Source organism: Pongo abelii, chromosome 15 (genome assembly GCF_028885655.2).
Source record: "Pongo abelii isolate AG06213 chromosome 15, NHGRI_mPonAbe1-v2.0_pri, whole genome shotgun sequence".
Classification (NCBI taxonomy): Eukaryota; Metazoa; Chordata; class Mammalia; order Primates; family Hominidae; genus Pongo; species Pongo abelii.
In genome coordinates, this window is record NC_072000.2 from 77849521 (window position 1) to 77872609 (window position 23089).

The 23089-nt window shown below is 48.9% G+C and overlaps 2 protein-coding genes across 2 annotated transcripts; both read left to right on the forward strand.

The window, feature by feature from the left end:
* The first annotated feature begins 8836 nt into the window (after nucleotides 1-8836).
* Nucleotides 8837-12997, forward strand: ACOT4 (acyl-CoA thioesterase 4). Its single transcript, XM_002824922.6, has 3 exons — nucleotides 8837-9727; nucleotides 10972-11174; nucleotides 12280-12997. The coding sequence occupies exons 1-3, from the start codon at nucleotides 9271-9273 to the stop codon at nucleotides 12883-12885; spliced, it is 1266 nt and encodes a 421-aa protein (XP_002824968.3). The 5' UTR covers nucleotides 8837-9270; the 3' UTR covers nucleotides 12886-12997.
* Nucleotides 12998-14306: 1309 nt separating this feature from the next.
* ACOT6 (acyl-CoA thioesterase 6) lies at nucleotides 14307-21803 on the forward strand. Its single transcript, XM_003778340.5, is given in 4 exon segments — nucleotides 14307-14518; nucleotides 14520-14815; nucleotides 18768-18970; nucleotides 21012-21803. Coding segments are annotated over 4 exon segments (1257 nt in total). The 5' UTR covers nucleotides 14307-14366; the 3' UTR covers nucleotides 21618-21803.
* The last annotated feature ends 1286 nt before the right edge of the window (nucleotides 21804-23089 follow it).

Genomic DNA, 23089 nt, shown 5'->3' on the forward strand with positions numbered 1-23089 from the left:
AGCTTGCCTTGAATCCTCTCTCTCTCACAGTATACTGTCCATTCTGCACGTAACTTTCAAAATATTCTTCCTTTGCAATAAATTACTCTATGCTGCACTTCTTTGCTGTGTGTCTCTTGTTTAAATTCTTTTAAACCAAGAAGACAAGAACCGAGGTGTCACATCAGCCACCAGTGAAACTGCTGATTCCGGCTTCTCTGAAGGACCCCACAGGAACTCACTCACTAAAGAATGCAGTTTTTGCTGGGCGCGGTGGCTTACAGCTATAATCCCAGCACTTTGGGAGGTGGAGGCGGGCGGATCACGAGGTCAGGAGTTCGAGACCAGCCTGGCCAACATAGTGAAACATCGTCTCTACTAAAACTACAAAAATTAGCCGAGTGTGGTGGCATGTGCCTGTAGCCCAAGCTACTTGGAGGTTGAGAGGCTGAGGCAGGAGAATCACTCGAACCTGGGAGGCAGAGGTTACAGTGAGCCGAGATCGTGCCATTGCACTCCAGCCTGGGTGACAGAGTGAGACTCCGTCTCCAAAAAAAAAAAAAAGAATGCAGTTTCCACCTCCTGAAAATTTAATCCCCTTTACCCCAACCAATCAATGAGCCCAATTTTCTAGCCCTTTACCCTTCATGATCCCTTTAAAAACCCTGTTACAGGTAGTTACATAGACATGAGCAGTGAAGGAGAGGGCTTTTCTCCCTCAGCCACTAGGAATGTCAGGTGATGGTTCGACAGTTATCACATTGCCTCTCTAAAACTGTAAATTGGCGGTTGGTGCCACAGCGCCAGAGTGAGACAATCTCCTGATGATCCACAGCTGTTAACATTAAAGTGTTAATTGAATGCAGGTGCCAGGGAGAAGCAACTTCCTGGGCATGTGCATTAAGAGACAAAATGGCAGGTCGGGCATGGTGGCTCACGCCTGTAATCCCAGCACTTTGGGAGGCTGAGGTGGATGGGTCACCTGAGGTCAGGAGTTTGAGACCAGCCTGACCAACATGGTGAAACCCCGTCTCTACTAAAAATACAAAAATTAGCCAGGTATGGTGGTGCGCACCTGTAGTCCCAGCTACTCAGGAAGCTGAGGCAGGAGAATCGCTTGAACCCTGGGAAGTGGAGAAGTGGAGGTTGCAGTGAGCTGAGACCATGCCACTGCACTCCAGCCTGGGCAACAAGAGTAAATCTCCGTCTAAAAAAAAAAAAAAAAAAAACCAGACAAAATGGCTACATATGACCTTTCCAGGACACTCCACCAGAAAAGGGAAGAAAGCCTCAGATGGGCATGTATACAACTTCCTACATACACTGTGCATGCTCACTTCCCAAAGGTAAAGAGAGCACAGAGCATGAGGGCAGCCCACCCTCAGAGAAGAATCATGAGAAAGAGGCGAGCCTATAAAGTCCTAGGATCACAGTTAAACGGGGCTCTTGACCTTCAGGTGCCTGGTCAGGTCTCTTCCAAGTAAACTTTCCTTTCTTTCATGTCCTAAAGACTTTTTAAATAAACTTCCACTCTACTCTGAAACTCACCTCCATCTCTTTTTCTGCCTTATGCCCCTCAGTCAAATTCTTTCTTCTGAGGAGGCAAGAACTGAAGTTGCTGCAGACCTGTACAGATTCGCCACCAGTAACTCAGACACTTTCCACTGGTAACAACCCCAGCCCAGAATTCTTCAAGGAGATGGATTTGAGGGTCTCCTCTCATCTCCTTGCTAGGTGCCCTGTGATCACGAAGCTCTTTCTGTGCTGCAAACCCTGCTGTCTCAGTGTAATTGGTCTGTAATGGCAGAGCGGGCATTCTGCAGCCTCTTCCTTGCCCGGGGCCTGTCGGGAGCCCCCAGCACTGCCTGTACCATCATAAATCCACCCTGGCCCCTTTCCCAGGCTCCAAGCTCAGAGGAGGCAGAGCCTTCATTCTAACCTACAGCATCCCCTCCCTAATCCTCATTTGCCTGCTCCTTCTGAGCTTGGGCCCCATTTTTTGAGACCCTACCAGCCCCCATTCCCACAATCCCCTGTGCCTACACAAATCAACCTCCCCGTGTGCCAACCACTGTCACCCCCAACTTAGACCAGTGCATCCCACAGCTATTCTAGCAACCCACAAACACTCCAGTGTCCCCCACTTCCTGATCCCATAACACCTTGGGCCCTCCAGACACCCCCTGCTCCAGCCTGGCAGTTTGTCAACCCCCTCACCCAGACCCCCAACACCTCATGCCTGTCTTATGCCATGAGTCTGAGGCCCCTGACCCCCACACCTCTTGGGTGCCACCCAGGCCTGTCTGTGTGGGCAGCTCCCCCACCAGCTCCCTTCCATCCCCCATGGGCCCTATCCCGGGTTTCCCCCACCCAAGCACACACTGTCTGGCATTCCTGACTCCCACTGTTCCTGGCTCACGGCCTGGCCACCTTGTCTCACTCATTTGCCATAGCCGCCACCTTGTCTCACTCATTTGCCATAGCCCCTGCCTGGCCCAGCAAGACAGGCCTAGGTCAGGGCAAGGACAGGTCAGCACCAGGGCTGCTGCCCCACCCCCAAGGACACAAGCCTCCTGCTCAGGACACTTTCTGGGGTCCTGTGCCTCCCCTTCTTCTCCCCCAGGTGACAAGTCCCCACCTTTTAATACTATCACATTGAGGCTGGGCATGGTGGCTCACAACTGTAATCCCAGCACTTTGGGAGGCTGAGGTGAGTGGATTACCTGGGCTCAGGAGTTCAAGACCAGCCTGGGCAACATGGTGAGACCCCATCTCTACTAAAAATCCAAAAAATAATTAGCCGGGCCTGGTAGCGCTCACCTGTAATCCCAGCTACGGGGGAGGCTGAGGCAGGAGAGTCACTTGGAACCCAGGAGGTGGAGGTCCAGTGAGCCGGGATCACACCACTGCATTCCAGCCTGGGCAACTGAGCGGGACTAGACCTCCAAAAAAATTTAAAAAGTACTTTCACATTGGGTATTAGGTTTGTTAAATAAAAAGTATTGCTGTGGAGGATACACTGGGAATGGAATGAAAAAAAAAGTATAGGAGACCATTGTTTTGGTGGTTTTTTTGTTTGTTTGTTTTGAGATAGTCTTGCTCTGTCCCCCAGGCTGGAGTGCAGCAGCACAATCTTGGCTACTTGGGAGGCTGAGGCAGGAGAATTGCTTGAACCTGGAAGGCGGAGGTTGCAGTGAGCTGAGATGGCACAACTGCACTCCAGCTTCGGCGACAGAGTGAGACTCTGTCTCAAAAAAAGAAAAAAAAAAAAAAGAACATGTAAACTGCCAAACCAGTGTGATTTCTTCTTTTCTTATGGAAAACATTTATTTTTTATTTTTACTTAAAAATTTTTTAGGCCAGCACCGTGGCTCATGCCTGTAATCCCAGCAGTTTGGGAGGCCGAGGCGAGTGGATCACCTGAGGTTGGGAGTTTGAGACCAGCCTGACCAACATGAAGAAACCATCTCCACTAAACATACAAAATTAGCTGGGCATGGTGGCGCATGCCTGTAATCCCAGCTACTCAGGAAGGCTGAGGCAGGAGAATCACTTGAACCCAGGTGGCAGAGGTTGCCATGAGCCGAGATCGCTCCATTGCACTCCAGCATGGGCAACAAGAGCAAAGCTCCGTCTCAAAAAGAAAAAAAAAATTTTTTTAGAGGCCAGGCTCAGTGGTTCATGCCTGTAATCCCAGCACTTTGGGAGGCCGACTCAGGCGGATCACCTGAGGTCGGGAGTTGGAGACCAGCCTGGCTAACATGATAAAACCCCGCCTCTACTAAAAATACAAAAAATTAGCCTGGCATGGTGGCATGCACCTGTAGTCCCAGCTACTTGGGAGGCTGAGACACGAGGATTGCTTGAACCCAGGAGGTGGAGGTTGCAGTGACCCAAGTTGAACCACTGCACTGCAGCCTGGGAGACACAGTGAGACTCTGTTTGAAAAAAAAAAAAATTGTTTTAGGGACAGAGTCTTGCTCTGATGCCCAGAGCTGGAGTGCATTGGTGTGATCATAGCTCACCTGCAGCCTCAAACTTCTGGGCTCAAGCCATCTTCCCATCCCAGCCTCCCTGAGTAGCTGAGACTGCAGGTATGCACTACAACACCTGGCTAATTTTTTGTAGAGGTGGAGTCTTGCTCTGTTGCCCAGGCTGGTTTCAAACTTCTGGCCTCAAGCAGTCTTCCCACCTGGGTCTCCCAAAGTGCTGGCAAAACATTTTATGTTTTAGTTCCATACGGAAGTCCACGAGTGCTCAATTATTTGTTTGTATTTTTGTCTTAGTTTTATGGTGATATTACTACAGAATATTGAGTTTACTCAATTTCCTCCCTAATATAGAAAAATAGATGATTCCCTGCCTGGTGTTAAAAAAAAAAAAAAAAAGATTTCTTCAGCCCCACAATCAGCCGCCAGTCATTCTTGGGGCATTTTTTCTCTGCATTAGCTTCAGGGTGTCAAGATAGACTGTTGATTGAGCCTACGGACAGGAGTATTTGCATACTTGTTTGGAGATTTATCAAAAATAGGATATATTTTGACACAGACTTCTTGCTCCCCTCGCCCGCCTTTTGGCAACATCCACTTTTTTTTTTTTTTTTTTTGAGACAGAGTCTTGCTCTGTCATCCTAGCTGGAGTGTAGTGACGCCATCTTGGTTCAGCACCACCTCCGCCTCCTGGGTTCAAGCAATCCTCTTGCCTTAGCCTCCTGGGACATTGCTGGGACTACAGGCGTGGGCCATCACACCCGGCTAATTTTTGCATTTTTAGTAGAGATGGGGTTTTGCCACATTGGCCAGGCTGGTCTCAAACTCCTGGCCTCAAGTGATCTGCCTGCCTTAGCCTCCCAAAGTGCTAGGATTACAGGAATGAGCCACCGCACCTGGCCCATCCACTTGTTTTTGCTTTATTTCAATACTTACTACTATTCTGATTATCAGTAAAATTTCTGCTAGGAACACAAGTGGATTTAATTTGTCTCCCCTGACTTGTTTCCACGGGATCTCCCATTCCCACTTGATTTTGAGGATTAAAGATAAACTGGGGGAGAATTATCTAGCAGCAAAATACTGCTAATGTGCTTAATTATTTTCTTGTTTTCCAACACATATTTTATGTCAAATTCTGTGTTCAAATCTAAATACACCAGTCTTCTCAAAGTCAGTCTCCAACTTCCAAATTCCTTAATTTGCCCCATGAATAATCATAACTCCTATTAGACCCATATTTTATTTTTTTTATTTTTTTTTTTTTTTTTTTGAGACAGAGTTTCGTTCTTGTCGCCCAGGCCAGAGTGCAATGGCACGATCTCGGCTCACTGCAACCTCCGCCTCCTGGGTTCAAGCGATTCTCCTGCCTCAGCCCCTCGAGTAGCTGGGATTACAGGTGCATACCACCACGCCGGCTAATTTTTGTATTTTTAGTAGAGACGGGGTTTCACCAGGTTGGCCAGGCTATTCTCAAACTCCTGACCACAAGTGATCCGCCAGCTTCAGCCTCCCAAGGTGCTGGGATTACAGGCGTAAGCCATCGAGCCCGGCCTATCTCTCTAAATTTTCAAAGTGTCCTTTCTTGCCCTAGATTTCAAAAAGCCATCAGTACCATCATAAAAAGTTCCATTACACTCGTATTGTCAGGTACCTGCTCAGCATATATTACACTTTTTCGGAGAATTCCTGATTTCATTGCCCCTCCCCCTGCAGCTATGGGTCCCAGGGAATGCTAACTCCACCCTGATCCCAGGGGCCATGGTGGCAATCTCCATTTGGTTTAAGCCAATTTCAACATTCCATGACAGGAGACAATATGTGACTTAGACCTTTCTTAGAAATCTGAATCTTCTCCCTCCTACTCAATATAAGCAAAAAAGGATGAGGCCCCAATAACGCTGACAGCCACCTTATGATGTTATTAGTGGCAGAGAAGACAGAAGAGGTTCCTGATGTCATCGTTTAGCCATTGGATCAAATGTTAAGCCAAACCCACTCTTGACTTTCCATCCAATACATTTACTTTTCTGTGTTTAATTAAAAAGTTAAAAAAAAATTAAGGAACAGGGACATGAACCCTGGACCCTCAGATTAAAAGTCTGATGCTGTACCAACTGAGCTATCTGGGTTGTTTACTTTTTTTTTTTAAGTCTTATATTTTAAAGCAGTTTTAGGTTCATAGCAAAATTGAGCAGAAGGTACAGAGATTTCCCATATACTCCCTGTGCCCCCAAAACATGCATAGTTCCCTTATCTCCACTATCAACATCCCCCACCAGAATGGTACATCTGTTACAACTGATTAACCTTCACTGACATACCATTATCACCCCAAATCTCTAGTTTGCTTTAGGGTTCACTCGGCGTTTGTTCTACATCTATAGTTTTGGACAAATGTATAATGACATGCATCCACCATTATAGTATCATACAGAATAGTTTCACTGCCCTAAAAATCGTGTTTCAACTATTCATCCCTCCCTCCCCACAACACCTGGCAACTACTGATCTTTTTACTATCTCCAATAGTTTTGCTTTCTCTCTCCCTTGTCTGTTTTTTCCTTTCATTCTTTTTTCTCTTTCCTTTTTTTTTTTTTTTTTTCGTAACAAGAGTTTCACTCTGTCACCGAGGCTGGAGTACAGTGACGCGATCTCAGCTTACTGCAACCTCTCCCTGCCAGGTTCAAGCAATTCTCCTGACTCAACCTCCCAACTAGCTGAGACTATAGGTGCGCATCACCATGCCCCACTAATTTTTGTATTTTTAGTAGAGACAGGGTTTCATCATGTTGGACAGGCTCGTCTAGATCTCCTGACCTCAAGCGATCCGCCCGCCTCAGCCTCCCAAAGCGCTGAGATTACAGGCGTGTGTCCATGTGCCCCGCCTACACTGTATTTTATTAAAAAGCTTTTTAAATAAACTGACATGGAGGGCCAGGCACGTTAGGTAGCTCACACCTATAATCCCAGTGTTTCCGGAATTGGTGGGTTCTTGGTCTCACTGACTTCAAGAAGGAAGCCGCGGACCCTTGCGGTGAGTGTTACGGTTCTTAAAGGCGGCGTGTCTGGAGTTTGTTCCTTCTGATGTTCCGATGTGCTCGGAATTTCTTCCTTCTGGTGGGTTCGTGGTCTCGCTGGCTCAGGAGTGAAGCTGCAAACCTTCGCGGTGAGTGTTACAGCTCTTAAGGCGGCATGTGTGGAGTTGTTCATTCCTCCCGGGGGGTTCGTGGTCTGGCAAGCTCCAAGAGTGAAGCTGCCCACCTTGGCGGTCCACTGTTACAGCTCATAAAAGCAGTGCGGACCCAAACAGTGACCAGTTCCAAGGACTTATTGCAAAAAGAGAAAGAACAAAGCCGCCACAACATGAAAGATGACCGCAACAGGTTGCCACTGCTAGCTCGGGCAGCCTGCTTTTATTCCCTTATCTGGCCCCATCCACATCCTGCTGATTGGCCCATTTTACAAAGAGCCGATTGGTCTGTTTTACAGAGAGCCGAATGGTCCGTTTTGACAGGGTGCTGATTGGTGCGTTTACAATCCCTGAGCTAGACACAAAAGTTCTCCACCTCCCCACTAGATTAGCTAGATACAAAGTGCCCATTGGTGCATTCACAAACCCTGAGCTAGACACAGGGTGCTGATTGGTGTGTTTACAATCGCTTGGCTAGACATAAAGATTCTGCAGGTCCCCACCATACTCAGGAGGCCAGTTGTCTTCACCCAGTGGGTCCCGCAGGGGGTCCGCAGGTGGAGCTGCCTGCCAGTCCGGCGCCTTGCGCCCCCACTCCTCAGCCCTTGGGCTGTCGATGGGACTGGGCATAGTGGAGCAGGGAGCGGAGCTCCTCGGGGAGGCTCGAGCCGCGCAGAAGCTCACGGCGCGGGGAGGGGGACGGGGTGCGGAGGCTCAGGCACAGCGGGCTGCAGGTCCCTAGCCCTGCCCCGCGGGGAGGCAGCTAAGGCCCGGCGAGAAATCGAGCACAGCAGCTGCTGGCCCAAGTGCTAAGCCAGTCACTGCCCGGGGCTTGGGGGCCAGCCCGCCGCTCCGAGTGCGGGGCCCGCCGAGCCCACGCCCACCTGGAACTCGCGCTGGCCCGCAAGCGCCTTGCGCAGCCCCAGTTCCCGCCTGCGCCTCTCCCTCCACACCTCCGTGCAAGCTGAGGGAGCCCACGCCGGCCTTGGCCAGCCCAGAAAGGGGCTCCCACAGTGCAGCGGCGGGCTGAAGGGCTCCTCAAGCGCAGCCAGAGTGGGCGCCAAGGCCGAGGAGGCGCCGAGAGCGAGCGAGGGCAGCCAGCACACTGTCACCTATCACTAGCCCTTTGGGACTACAGAAGCGGGAGGATAGTTTGTGCTCAGGAGTTAGAGACCAGCCTGGGAAACAGGGTGACACCTCCTCTCTAAAAATAAACATTTAAAAATTAACGTGGCATAGTGGTGCGCTGTCTGTAATTACAGCTACTCCGAAGGCTGAGACAGGAGGATCACTTGAGCCTGGGAGGTCGAGGCTGCAGTGACCTGTGATTGAGCCACTGCCTTGCAGCCTGGATGACAGAGAGAGACCCTGTCTCCAATACAACAACAACAAAAAAGCAGACCGGGCACAGCGGCTCACGCCTGTAATCCCTAGCACTTTGGGAGGTCAAGGCGGGAAGATCACTTCAAGTCAGGAGTTCAAGACCAGCCTGGCCAACATGGTGTACCCACCTCTACTAAAAATACAAAAATTAGCCGGGCATGGTGGCGCGCGCCTGTAATCCCAGCTACTCGGGAGACTGAGGCAGGAGAATCGCTTGAACCCAGGAGGCAGAGGTTGCAGTGAGCCGAAGCGCCACTGCACTCCAGCCTGGGCGACAGAAGAGACTCCGTTTCAAAAAAAAAAAAAAGTTAAACAAAACCTTCCGTGGAGCCCATGAAACGTGGAGCCCATGAAAGGCTGGAATTTGGCTTGATCTCATTGGCCTCTGGTTTCACCACAAATTGATCATCCAACAACTTTCATTCCAACATCCGAGGGTGGTGTGAGGCAGAGAGGCTTTCTACGGGGTGGGTTGGGCGCCACACCTTGCGCGCCCCGGGGCCCGAGGAGATGATCCTGGAGAGGAGCCTGGCTACTTTTGCCTCAGACGAGTCCGGAGCGCCGGCTTAACAGGTCTGAAGTCCCAGGGGCTTTCTGGGACTGCTCAGCCACCGGCAGCTTCCGGCACCAGGGGACGCCGGACGCCGTCCGGACATTCGGCGCGCTTGCCACGCTCTTGGACGGGTCTCGGGCCTCGACCTTTGGATTCCCCGCTCCGGCTCCAAGATGTCAGCAACGCTGATCCTGGAGCCCCCAGGCCGCTGCTGCTGGAACGAGCCGGTGCGCATTGCCGTGCGCGGCCTGGCCCCGGAGCAGCGGGTCACGCTGCGCGCGTCCCTGCGCGACGAGAAGGGCGCGCTTTTCCGGGCCCACGCGCGCTACTGCGCCGACGCCCGCGGCGAGCTGGACCTGGAGCGCGCGCCCGCGCTGGGCGGCAGCTTCGCGGGACTCGAGCCCATGGGGCTGCTCTGGGCTCTGGAACCCGAGAAGCCTTTTTGGCGCTTCCTGAAGCGGGACGTACAGATTCCCTTTGTCGTGGCGTTGGAGGTGCTGGACGGCCACGACCCCGAGCCTGGACGGCTGCTGTGCCAGGCGCGGCACGAGCGCCACTTCCTCCCGCAGGGGGTGCGGCGCCAGTCGGTGCGAGCGGGCCGGGTGCGAGCCACGCTCTTCCTGCCGCCAGGTGAGCCGGGCTGCTGGCGAGTGGTGTGAGCGTCAGTGGCCTGAGTCTCCGTTGCTTTCCAGTGCTGATTTAGCACTGGTTTGGTTCCGGAGCAAGGTCAGAGAAGCTAGCATTGACTATGTCAGTGGCCACTCTACCAAAATAGAGGGTTTGGTACCGGGCGTGGTGACTAACGCCTGTAATCCCAGCATTTTGGGAGGCCGAGATGGGCGGATCACTTGAGATCAGGAGTTTGAGACTAGCCTGGCCAACATGGTGAAACCCCGACTCTACTGAAAATGCAAAAATTAGTCCAGCGTGGTGGCACACGCCTGTAGTCCCAGCCACTCGGGAGGCTGAGGCACGAGAATCGCTTGAACCCGGGAGACGGAGGTTGCAGTGAGCCGAGATCGCACCACTGCACTCCAGCCTGGGCGACAGAGCGAGACTCCGTCTCAAAAAAAGAAAAAAGAAAAAAAAGGATTTTTTGTTAGGCTGTGTACTACGGTTTTTACTCGCGTTTTATCAGTTAGTCTCTATAATATCCCAATGAAGTTGGTATTGTTATTATGCAGATGAAAAAACAGGTTCAGGTCGTCAGGTACATTATCCACTTTGCTATTAATCACTACCCTACAGATCTCTACAGGCATAAGCCTGACTTGTGTAAGGCAGAATGATGACAGTGAATGAAGCTATTACTATGTCGTCTTCTCTAGTGTTCTAGGCACACTGAGTCTCTTCTCCACTTCTTCATGTCCTGCTTTACCACAGGTCACACTTCAGACTCCACTGCCTTTCTCTCCTAAAACCATCTCTGGGTATTTCTTTTTCTTTCCTCCCTTTCTACCTAGACATCTGAAATATCAGTACACTAAAAACCAGAGGGCTGATGCAACAGAACATAAAGTTTGGTTTCAATTTTTTTCTTTTCTTTCTTTTCTTTCTTTCTTTTTTTTTTTTTTTTTTTTTTGAGACAGTGTCTGTCTCGACCTCTGGGGCTCAATTGATCCTCCCTCCATTGCCTCCCAAGTAGGTAGGACTACAGGCATGCACCACCACACTGACTAATAAAAAAAAAAAGATTGTAGAGATGGGGTCTCATTACATTGTCCAGGCTGGTCTTGAACTCCTGGCCTCAAGCAATCCTCCTGCCTTGGCCTCCTAAAATGCTGAGATTACAAGCATGAACCACTGTGTCCAGCCAGGAAAGCAAATTCTTTAAAGTGTATAATGGCTTACATTTATAATATTTTGTTCTCTAGGACCTGGACCCTTCCCAGGGATCATTGACATCTTTGGTATTGGAGGGGGCCTGTTGGAATATCGAGCCAGCCTCCTTGCTGGCCATGGCTTTGCCACGTTGGCTCTAGCTTATTATAACTTTGAAGATCTCCCCAAAAACATGGACAACATATCCCTGGAGTACTTCGAAGAAGCCCTATGCTACATGCTTCAACATCCCCAGGTTCTCCTCATGTCCTTTATTTAATCAGTCTCTCTAGAAATATCTCCATAGAGAGTGTAACCTTTACCACGTGCAGAAATGCTGCTCTGTTCCTCTTTCACAAAGATTTCTTCTGGAGACTTCCTTGGCTTAAGGTGCCTATTTCCACTTTTTCTGTCAGATGAATTTGTGATATAGAATTAATTGTAAAATCCACGAGATTTTATTTAGTAATATTAAATATTATCTGTATATTGCAAATTGAATTTCTAATCTATTGTCTTTGCATGCTTGTTTTTAAATTTTAATTTCCTGATGTCAGAGTATGTTCTCAGATTTTGGTCAGAACTTGTCCACCCCTTTCAGAAGCCAAGAACAAACTTACTTACTCTGAAGTCTTGCTTTGTAATCATTTGCCAACACATATGGCAAATGATCTGATGAATGATTCACACCTTGAAACAGAACTTGGTTCCACACTATTGGATGCATTGCCACATGAAGACTTCAGTCAGACCTACCTGAATGTGGCCCTGAACTTGATGGGCTCCGTGGCTCAGCATTCTCTAGTGGATAATTCTCTGAAATGCTTATAATCAGTTTCCAAGTTTTTCAGTCATTTTAAGATTTGTTTGCCATGTGTTCAGCCAGATATTCTTTACATGGGAAGAAACTCCCCTGTCAGCTGAGGTTGATTTTCTTGTGGATGATTCCCAGATTAAAGCTAGCAGCATCTCTGCATTTTAGAAAAATGTTTTTGAATTGGATAAGTTATTTATTTATTTATTTATGTTTTGAGACGGAGTCTCGCTTTGTCACCCAAGCTGGAACGCAGTGGCGCAATCTCGGCTCACTGCAACCTCCACCTCCCGGGCGCAAGCAATTCTCCTGCCTCAGCCTCCCAGGTAACTGGGATTAGAGGTGTGCGCCACCACACTCGGCTAATTTTTTTTTGTATTTTTAATAGAGACAGGGTTCTGCCATGTTGGCCAGGCTGGTCTCAAACTCCTGACCTCAAGTGATCCGCCCGCCTCCGCCTCGCAGAGTGTTGGGATTACAGGCATGAGCCACCGCACCCAGTCTGGATAAGTTATTGACTCAACTCTTCTCTCTTCTTTTCTTCCAGGTAAAAGGCCCAGGCATTGGGCTTTTGGGCATTTCTCTAGGAGCTGATATTTGCCTCTCAATGGCCTCATTCTTGAAGAATGTCTCAGCCACAGTTTCCATCAATGGATCTGGGATCAGTGGGAACACAGCCATCAACTATAAGCATAATAGCATTCCACCATTGGGCTATGACCTGAGGAGAATCAAGGTAGCTTTCTCAGGCCTCGTGGACATCGTGGATATAAGGAATGCTCTCGTAGGAGGGTACGAGAACCCCAGCATGATTCCAGTAGAGAAGGCCCAGGGGCCCATCCTGCTCATTGTTGGTCAGGATGACCATAACTGGAGAAGTGAGTTGTATGCCCAAACAGTCTCTGAACGGTTACAGGCCCATGGAAAGGAAAAACCCCAGATCATCTGTTACCCTGGGACTGGGCATTACATCGAGCCTCCTTACTTCCCCCTGTGCCCAGCTTCCCTTCACAGATTACTGAACAAACATGTTATATGGGGTGGGGAGCCCAGGGCTCATTCTAAGGCCCAGGTAGATGCCTGGAAGCAAATTCTAGCCTTCTTCTGCAAACACCTGGGAGGTACCCAGAAAACAGCTGTCCCTAAATTGTAATGCATTTGTCTGTTGTTGACATGAGAGATTCAAGATCAGATTCTAGTGTTCAATAACCCTATGTGAATCAGATGTCTCCTGGATAACATTAAAGCCATGTCTTTGTCATTAATGGTGTATTTTACGTAACTTCGTTGAATAAGCTTTGTCATTAGTTTTACTAATGTAACTTGCTTGTTGTAGAAGATTAAGAGGCATATGACACGTATAAGTGAAAAACATTCCCACCAGTTAACATTTGTGTTTCCTTCTAGATTTTTTTCGTTAATGTTTTGAGTCATAGGTGAGCTTTAAAGCTGGTGACTTTTCCCATCACTGTGAACGAATGGTCACTTAACGTTTGCTGTTCAACCATCAGTAGTAAGTAGAATTTTCTTTGGCCAGAAACATACAGAGGGGTGTTAATATGAGGAAAGGCAGCTGACCTTCTCATTATAAACGTCAGAGAAGAATCCTTTGACAGGAGGAGATGAGACCTGTCTCTAGAATAGTTAAGTCTATACTCTCTTCCAAGAGTGAATGACTACGATCTGTTTTCCCTCTCACTTCCTGTCTCTAAGAGCAGACCCTGGGGCCGAGTACAGTGGCTCACACCTATAATCCCAGTACTTTGGGAAGTCAAGGGGGGCAGATTGCTTGAGCTCAGGATTTCATGACCAGCCTAGGCAACATGGCAAAACCCAATCCCTACAAAAATTAGCCAAACATGGTACACACCTGTAGTCCCAGCTACTAGAGAGACTGGGGTAGGAGGATTGCTTGAGCCCGGGAGGTCAAGATTGGTGCAGTGAGCTGTGACTGCACCACTGCACTCCAGCCCAGGCAACAGGGCGAGACCCTGTTTCAAAAGAAAAAAAAAGAATAGACCTTGGAAAATCATACTGTGGTAATCCTAGAGGAATCACTCCTTTGTCTCCATGACATCAACACCACATAGCATTTATTATTATTATTATTTTTTTTTTTTTTTTGAGACAGAGTCACTCTGTTGCCCAGGCTGGAGTGCAGTGGCATGATCTCAGCTCACTGCAACTTCTGCCTCCTGGGTTCAAGTGATTCTCCTGCCTCAGCCTCCCGAGTAGCTGGGATTACAGGCATGCGCCACCATGCCCGGCTAATTTTTGTATTTTTAGTAGAGACAGGGTTTCACTATGTTGGCCAGGCTGGTCTCGAACTCCTAACCTCAGGTGTGATCCACCCACCTTGGCCTCCCAAAGTTCTAGGTTCACAGGCGTGATCCACCGCGCCCGGCCGGATTGGTCATTAACTCTTATTTCAGCAGATACTCTCATTTGGGACACTGGTGTATTTGCACAAATTCTAGGTGCCCCACGCAGCGGCCTGGAGCCTGTCCCCAAGTCCAACCAATGGGAGTAGTGTTAAGGGCTCCGCCCTCGACTACTTTCCAGCGCTGGGCAAAGCCGCCAGGCCCGCCCACTGACTCCGCGGAGCTGGGTCGCCCCTGTTCTACCCAGATCGGGATGGCAGCGACGCTGATCCTGGAGCCCGCGGGCCGCTGCTGCTGGGACGAGCCGGTGCGTATCGCCGTGCGCGGCCTGGCCCCGAAGCAGCCGGTCACGCTGCGCACGTCCCTGCGCGACGAAAAGGGCGCGCTCTTCCAGGCCCACGCGCGCTGACGCCCGCGGCGAGCTGGACCTGGAGCGCCCGCCCGCGCTGGGAGGCAGCTTCGCGGGGCTCGAGCCCATGGGGCTGCTCTGGGCGTTGGAGCCCGAGAAAGCCTTGGTGCGGCTGGTGAAGCGCGACGTGCGGACGCCCTTCGCCGTGGAGCTGGAAGTACTGGACGGCCACGACCCCGAGCCCGGGCGGCTGCTGTGCCGGGCGCAGAACCAGCGCGTCTTCCTCCGGCCGGGGGTGCGGCGCGAGCCGGTGTGCGCGGGCCCGGTGCGCGCCGCGCTCTTCCTGCCGCCGGGTGAGTAGTCTGCCCAGAATTTGGTCGAGCTCTGCGACCCCCACCGGCCCCTTGCCTGTCCTGGGAATCGCGTGATTGTGGAACATCCCTGAACTTGTTCCTTCGCTCCAGAGTCTGTCATGGATTCTGAGTCTCTGGGTGTCCGCTGTTGCCCAGGCTGGAGTGCCGTGGCTGGATCGTAGCTCACACTGCAGCTTCGAACTCCTGGGCTCAAGTCCTCTTGCCTCAGCCTCCTGAGTAGCTACTCCAGTCTTTCCTTTTTAAGTTTCACGTCCCTCCCTGGAGGCACTACCACTTTAGCTATGTGCTGAATAGTGCATTCAACTTATTATATATTTATTGAGAGCCACTATGTGCCAGCCATGTGGTTTTGTTTGAATACGATATGGGCAAAACCTTAAGCTGATGTGCAAGAATGATTTTTGCCTCCTTTCACATCAAACTTCCAAAGAAGCTAAAATCCACAGTATTGGCAATGCCCTTTAATTGTTTAAAAACACACACAAAACTGCCTGACAATCCTCTCCCTTCTATCATAAACATGCTGTACTTGGTTCTCAACCTGCAGTGATTAGCCGCCCTCCCTGGGGGATATGTGGCAATATCTGGAGACATTTGTGGTTGTCATATCTGAAGGGAGAGGTGCTATTGGCATCTAGCAGGCAGAGGCCAGAGATGCTGCTAAACATTCCACAATGCACAGGACAACCGCCAGAACAAAGAATTATTTTGCTCAAAATGTCTGTACTACTGAGGTTGAGGAACCCTAGTCTAAGTAAACACAGGCTGTTTGCTAGGTAAAGGTAGCCCAGAAAGAAGACTCCTGATTAATCCCTTCTAACTAAATTCCTGACTTAAACCTCTACCATATAAAAATGATGAGCCGGGCACAGTGGCTCAGGCCTGTAATCCCAGCACTTTGGGAGGCTGAGGTGGGCAGATCACTTGAGTCCAGGAGTTCAAGACCAGCCTGGGCAACATGGTGAAACTCTGTCTCTACAAAAAAAAAAAAAAAAAAAAAAATTAGGCAGGCATGATGGTGCATGCCTGTAGTCCCAGCTGCTTGGGAGGCTGAGGTGGGAGGATTGTTTGATATCAGGAAGTAGAGGTTGCAGTGAGCTGAAATCACGCCACTGCATTCCAGCCTGGACAACAGAGTGAAACCCTGCCTCAAACAACAACAACAACAAATTCTAGAGTTGCAACAGCACACAGAATCCTTAAACTGAATTCTGTGATTATTCTCCAAAACAAGAAAACTTGCTTTATTTTTACAGCTCTTCAGCAATTCTTAGCCTTAACTCGTGGCTGCCCACTACACTGTGAATTCCTGGGGCTGGAATTGGGTCTTACAGATTTCTAAATATCCATGTTCCTAGAGGCTTTCGCAAGGATATAGTAGGAGCTCAATAAATCATACTGACTGGGCCAGGTGCAGTGGCTCACACCTGTAATCCTAGTACTTTGGGAGGCTGAGGTGGGTGGATCACTCGAGGCCAGGAGTTCAAGACTAGCCTGGCCAACATGGCAAAACCCTACCTCTACTAATAATATAATACAAAAAAATTAGCCAGGCATAGTGGCTCACACATGTAGTCCCAGCTACTAGGGAGGCTGAGGTGGGAGAATCGCTTGAACCTGGGAGGCTGAGGTTGCAGTGAGCCAAGATTGCACCACTACACTTCAGCCTAGGCGACAGAGCAAGACCCTGTCTCAAAAAAAAAAAAAAAAAATCATACTGCCTAAGAATCAACTAAAACCTTTCATTAAAAACAAACAAGGAGGCAGGCGCAGTGGCTCATGCCTGTAATCCCAGCACTTTGGGAGGCCGAGGCGGGTGGATCACCTGAGGTCAGGAGTTTGAGACCAGCCTGACCAACATGGTGAAACCCCATCTCTACTAAAAATACAAAAATTAGCCAGGCATGGTGGTGGGTGCCTGTAATCTCAGGAGGCTGAGGCAGGAGAATCTCTTGAACCCAGGAGGCAGAGGTTGCAGTGAGCCAAGATCGCACCATTGCACTCCAGCCTGGGGGACAGAGAAAGACTCCATCTCAAAAAAAAAAAAAAAAAAAAAAAAAACAAGGCGGCCAGGCGCGGTGGCTCACGCCTCTAATCCCAGCACTTTGGGAGGCCAAGGTGGGTGGATCACGAGGTCAGGAGTTCAAGACCAGCCTGGCCAAGATGGTGAAACCCTGTCTCTACTAAAAATACAAACAATTAGCCGGGCATGGTGGCGGGCGCCTGTAATCCCAGCTACTCAGGAGGCTGAGGCAGGAGAATTGCTTGAACCCAGGAGGCGGAGGTTGCAGTGAGCCAAGACCACGCCACATCACTCCAGCCTGGGCAACAGAGAGAGACTCTGTCTGATAAAAAAACAAAAAAAACCAGCAACAACGAAAAAAAAACAAACAAGACTGGGCGCAGTGGCTTATGCCTATAATCCCAACACTTCGGGAGGCCAAGGTGGGCGGATCGCCTGAGGTCGGGAGTTTGAGACCAGCCTCACCAACATGGTAAAACCCCATCTCTACTAAAAATACAAAATTAGCCGGGTGTGGTGGCACATGCCTGTAATCCCAACTACTCGGGAGGCTGAGGCAGAAGAATCGCTTGAACCTGGGGGGAGACGAAGGTTGCAGTGAGCCGAGATCGCACCATTGCACTGCAGCCTGGGCAACAAGAGTGAAACCCTGTCTCAAAAAACAAACAAACAAACAAACAGGCTGATTGCAGTGGCTCACACTTAAAATCCAAGCACTTGAAGAGGCCAAGGTGGGAGCATTGCGGTGGGAGGATTGCTTGAGGCCGGGAGTTTGAGACTAGCCCAGGCAGCATAGTGAGACCCTATTTCTACAAAAAGTTAAAAATTAGCCAAGCATAGGGGCCTAGCTACTTGGGAGGGTGGCTACTTGAGGCTGGAGGGTCACTTGAGCCCAGAGATTCAAGGTTACAGTGATCTACAGGCTACAGTGCAGTGGTGTGATCACAGGTCACCACAAACTGGAACTCTTGGGCTCAGATGATCCTCCCGCCTCTGCCTCCTGAGTAGCTAAGACTCTAGGCATGTGCCATCATGCCCAGCTAGTTTTTTAAGCTTTTTTGTAGAGACAGGGGTCTTGTTATGTTGCCCAGGCTGGTCGTGAATTCCTGGCTTCAAGTGGTCCTCTTATCTTGACCTCCCAAAGCACTGGGATTATAGGCATGAACCACCACGCCTGGCCTCATTATGTTATTTCTAACTTGGTTTATTTTTGTTTGTGAAAATAATTTATATTATTATTATTATTATTTTTGAGATGGAGTCTCGCTCTGTCACCCAGGCTGGAGTGCAGTGGTGTGATAATAATTTATATCATTAAAAAGTTTTAGGCCGGTTGCAGTGGCTCACGCCTGTAATCCCAGCACTTTGGGAGGCCAAGGTGGGCAGATCACCTGAGATCAGGAGTTCAAGACCAGCCTGGCCAGCATGGCAAAACCCCGTCTCTACTAAAAATACAAAAAAATTAGCCGGGTGTCTGGTGCATGTCTGTAATTCCAGATACTTGGGGGGCTAAGGCAGGAGAATTGCTTGAACCCAGGAGGCAGAGGTTGCAGTGAGCCGAGATTGTGCCACTGCACTTCAGCCTGGGCGACAGAGTGAGACTGTCAAAAAAAAAAAAATTTTTTTTTAATTTCAATACCTTTTGGTGTACAAGTGGTTTGGGGTTACACGGATGAACTATACAGTGATGAACACTGAGATTTTAGTGCACTTGTCACCTGAGTAGTATACATTGCACCCAATATGTAGTTTTTTATCCCTCTATATTATTATTATTGTTTGAGAAAATAAGACATTTTGTTCTTTCTCTGCCAATCTCTCTACCCCCAATCTCCTTGGCTTCAAAAACTTGTTTGCTTACTGTCTTTTGGGAATCTAAAGCTCCTTGTGATTTGTGATGTTCTCCAGGCAAGGGGCCCTTTCCTGGGATCATTGATCTGTTTGGGAGCGGCGGGGGCCTTTGTGAATACAGGGCCAGCCTCCTGGCCGGACATGGTTTTGCTGTGCTTGCCCTGGCTTATTTCAGATTTGAAGACCTCCCCGAAGATCTGAATGGTGTACATCTGGAGTACTTTGAAGAAGCCGTGGACTTTATGCTGCAGCATCCAAAGGTGGGTTCTGGTGATCACCTTAGTGCAGAAGAGAGGGGATAGAGCTGACGCAGGGCTGAATCCAAAAGCCCTGCCAGAACACTGGGAACTAGAAACATGCCAGGAGATACCGAATCTCCTTCAAAAGTTACTAGGATGGAAGCTGGACATGGTGATGTGCACCTGTAGTCCCAGCTACCTGGGAGGCTGAGGCTGGGGGATTGCTTGACCCCAGGAGTTCAAGACCAGCCTGGGCAACATTTAGTGAGACCCCTGTCTCAAAAAAAGTTTTTATACTAGGATTATTATTTCCATTTTCTCCCATCTCTCTCTAATCCCTTAAGACTTGACTATTTAGTTGTCTTTGTAATTGTGGACCAAAATTCAAAGAGCACAGGACTAAAAAAAGTTCTGGCTCTGCGTCTACCAGAGTGGCCTTATGATTCTGAATAAGGCAGTTACTCTCTCCGGAGTTCAATTTTCCTCCTTAATAAGATTAACATAAATGTATATAGAGAAAATGACTATAAAGAGATATTTTTTGAGACAACTGGAGACATTTGAATAAGAATGGTGTATTTGATTATATGAAGTAATCATTAATTTTGTTGGGTATGATAATGGTATTATGGTTTTGTAAAGAAAGTCCTTATCTGATAACAGAAATAATTAATTAATTAAAACATTTTGGCCAGGTGCGGTGGCTCACGTCTGTAATCCCAGCACTTTGGGAGGCCGAGGCGGGCAGATCACCTGAGGTCAGGAGTTTGAGACCAGCCTGGCCAACATGGTGAAACCCTGTCTCTACTAAAAATACAAAAATTAGCTGGGCGTGGTGGTACACACCTGTAATCCCAGCTACTCGGGAGGCTGAGGCAGGAGAATTGCTTGAACTCAGGAGGCAGAGGTTGCAGTGAGTCGAGATTACACCATTGCACTCCAGACTGGGCAACAAGAGTGAAACCCCATCTCAAAAAAAAACCCAACAACAACAACAACAACAAATTTTGGTATAATTAAAAATGGAATGATATACACTCTTTGTTATCATCCAGGTTTAAAGAGACCCAGACATTCTAATGTTAAGATATAAGATGTTCTGCAGGGTTCTCTCCCCCACAACCCCTAGTGCTCTTGGGATCCGGCACCCCAGAATTCTCTGCCAAACAGCTCTGATCCTGCTTCCAGGCCCTAAGCCTCTTTTCTGGGTTCGTCAGTGTATATATACCTAGGCCTTAAACATGCAGGCTGGGGTGTCCACACACATGTGTGAGAGGCCCCTTAAGGTCCATGAAGGAGCCAGTGATGGAAGAGAAGGAGTGTGGTGCAGGGCCCAGGGGCTGGCCTCTCCCCTATGTCACGTTCCAGTACAGAACTCCAGTGGATTCCAAGATTTTAAATTTGAGCCTGACCTTATGAATTGTTATGGTGCTATATTTATCAAGGCAGGAGAAAATAATATACTGTATTTAACAGTTTGTTCATTTGACTTATAATTTTGAAATATTTAGGTATAGGGTGTCTGGGCCTCTGTGTATACTCCTGACCCAGTCCTCATAAATATTAGGGGATGACCCATTACTAGGAAATCGGTTGATTTGCTTATTAGAAGACATATTTGAACTTTGCAGATTGTTGGATAAGGAAGGAAAGCAAATGATAGTTAAGAAAGCTACTGGCGGGGCACAGTGGCTCATGCCTATAATCCCAGCACTTTGGGAGGCCAAGGCAGGCGGATCACTTGAGGTCAGAAGTTTGAGACCAGCCTGGCCAACATGGTGAAACCCTGTCTCTACTAAAAATACAAACATTAGCCGGGCGTGGTGGTGGGCGCCTGTAATCCCAGCTACTCGGGAGGCTGAGGCACGAGAATCGCTTGAACCCGGGAGGTGGAGGTTGCAGTGAGCCAAGATTGCACCACTGCACTCCAGCCTGGGTGACAGAGTGAGACTCCATTTCAAAAAAGAAAAAAAAGGAAAGCTACTTGGAGAATGTAAAATCACTGTCTGTGTCCTCCATTTATGAATTCTAAGCTTGTTTTCCTTGTCTTTTTCCTCAACAGGTGAAAGGTCCTAGTATTGGGCTTCTTGGATTTTCCAAAGGAGGTGACCTGTGTCTCTCAATGGCTTCTTTCTTGAAGGGCATCACAGCCACTGTACTTATCAATGCCTGTGTAGCCAACACAGTAGCTCCTCTACATTACAAGGATATGATTATTCCTAAACTTGTCGATGATGTAGGAAAAGTAAAAATCACTAAGTCAGGATTTCTCACTTTTATGGACACTTGGAGCAATCCACTGGAGGAACGCAATCACCAAAGTCTTATTCCATTGGAAAAGGCCCAGGGGCCCTTCTTGTTTATTGTTGGCATGGATGATCAAAGCTGGAAGAGTGAATTCTACGCTCAGATAGCCTCTGAAAGGCTACAAGCTCATGGGAAAGAAAGACCCCAGATAATCTGTTACCCAGAAACTGGTCACTGTATTGACCCACCTTATTTTCCTCCTTCTAGAGCCTCTGTGCATGCTGTTCTGGGTGAGGCAATATTCTATGGAGGTGAGCCAAAGGCTCACTCAAAGGCACAGGTAGATGCCTGGCAGCAAATTCAAACTGTCTTCCATAAACATCTCAATGGTAAAAAATCTGTCAAGCACAGCAAAATATAACATTGTAGCCACAGACCAGATACCATTAATAAAAATCCTATTCATACAACTTGTGTTGGGTTTTCTTTGTTTCTTTTCTTTTTTTTTCTGTCTCACTCTGTCACATAGGCTGGAGTGCAGTGGCGTAATCTTGGCTCACTGTAACCTCGGCTCACTGTAACCTCTGCCTCCCAGGTCCAAGCTATTCTCCGACCTCAGCCTCCCGAGTATCTGGGATTACCGGCGCACGCCACGGCACCCAGCTAATTTTTGTATTTTTAGTAGAGACAAGGTTTCGCCGTGTTGGCCAGGTCTGGTCTTGAACTCCTGGCCGCAGGTGATCTGCCTACCTCAGCCTCCCAGAGTGCTGGGATTACAGGTGTTAGCCACCACACCCAGCCTGTGTTGGGTTTCCCAGAGCCCGTAGCAACCTTTTTTGTGACAAAGCAACCGGCTCAGCTTCTTTGTCAGGTCCTCCCTGATTCTCAACTTTTGCAACCTGCCTTTCTTCACCGCTGGGTCCACATAGGCTTAACCTTGATCTTATTTGTAGGACCGGTCTTCACCTTTAGCAAGAGAAATGTAAGAAGTGCTTTCCCAACTTAGTTGCTGGCCCAGCTTTGGCCTCGTGTCCCCTTTCTGAGGACTGACCTTTGGTATTGCTCTGGAGTCTCTTCTCCCCTTTGGCCCTAACTAACCACGTCTGAGTCTTGGGAACCTGCCCACTTGATTGCCTTAAGGAATGGACTCTGCCTCATTCTTTTTTGTTGTTGTTGTTGAGACGGAGTCTCGCTTTTGTTGCCCAGGCTGGAGTGCAATGGTACGAGCTCAGCTCACTGCAACCTCCGCCTCCCAGGTTCAAGCAATTCTCCTGGCTCAGCCATCTGAGTATCTGGGACTACAGGCTCGCGCCACCATGCCCAGCTAATTTGTTTTTTTAGTAGAGACGGGGTTTCACCATGTTGGCCAGGCTAGTCTCGAACTCCTGATGTCAGGTGATCCACCCACCTCAGCCTCCCAAAGTGCTGGGATTACAGGCCTGAGCCACCATGCCTGGCTCTACCTCATTCTTGCCCATACACATTGCTGAACGTTTATTCAAGACTTCTCCCTGGGCCGGGCGCGGTGGCTCACGCCTGTAGTCCCAGCACTTTGGAAGGCCTAGGCGTGTGGATCACCTGAGGTCAGGAGTTTGAGACCAGCCTGACCAACATGATGAAATGATGAAACCTAGTGTCTACTAAAAATACAAAAAAATTAGCCAGGCAAGGTGGCGGGCACCTGTAATCCCAGCTACTTGGGAGGCTGAGACAGGAGGATTGCTTGAACTCAGGAGGTGGAGGTTGCAGTGAGCCGAGATCGTGCCACTGCATTCCAGCCTGGGCAACAAGAGCAAAACTGTGTCTCAAAAAACACTTGTCTCTGAACCCCAATCTGAGGACCAGGAGCATTATATCTGTGGATATACTTTATGTTTGCCAGGGGATTCCCAG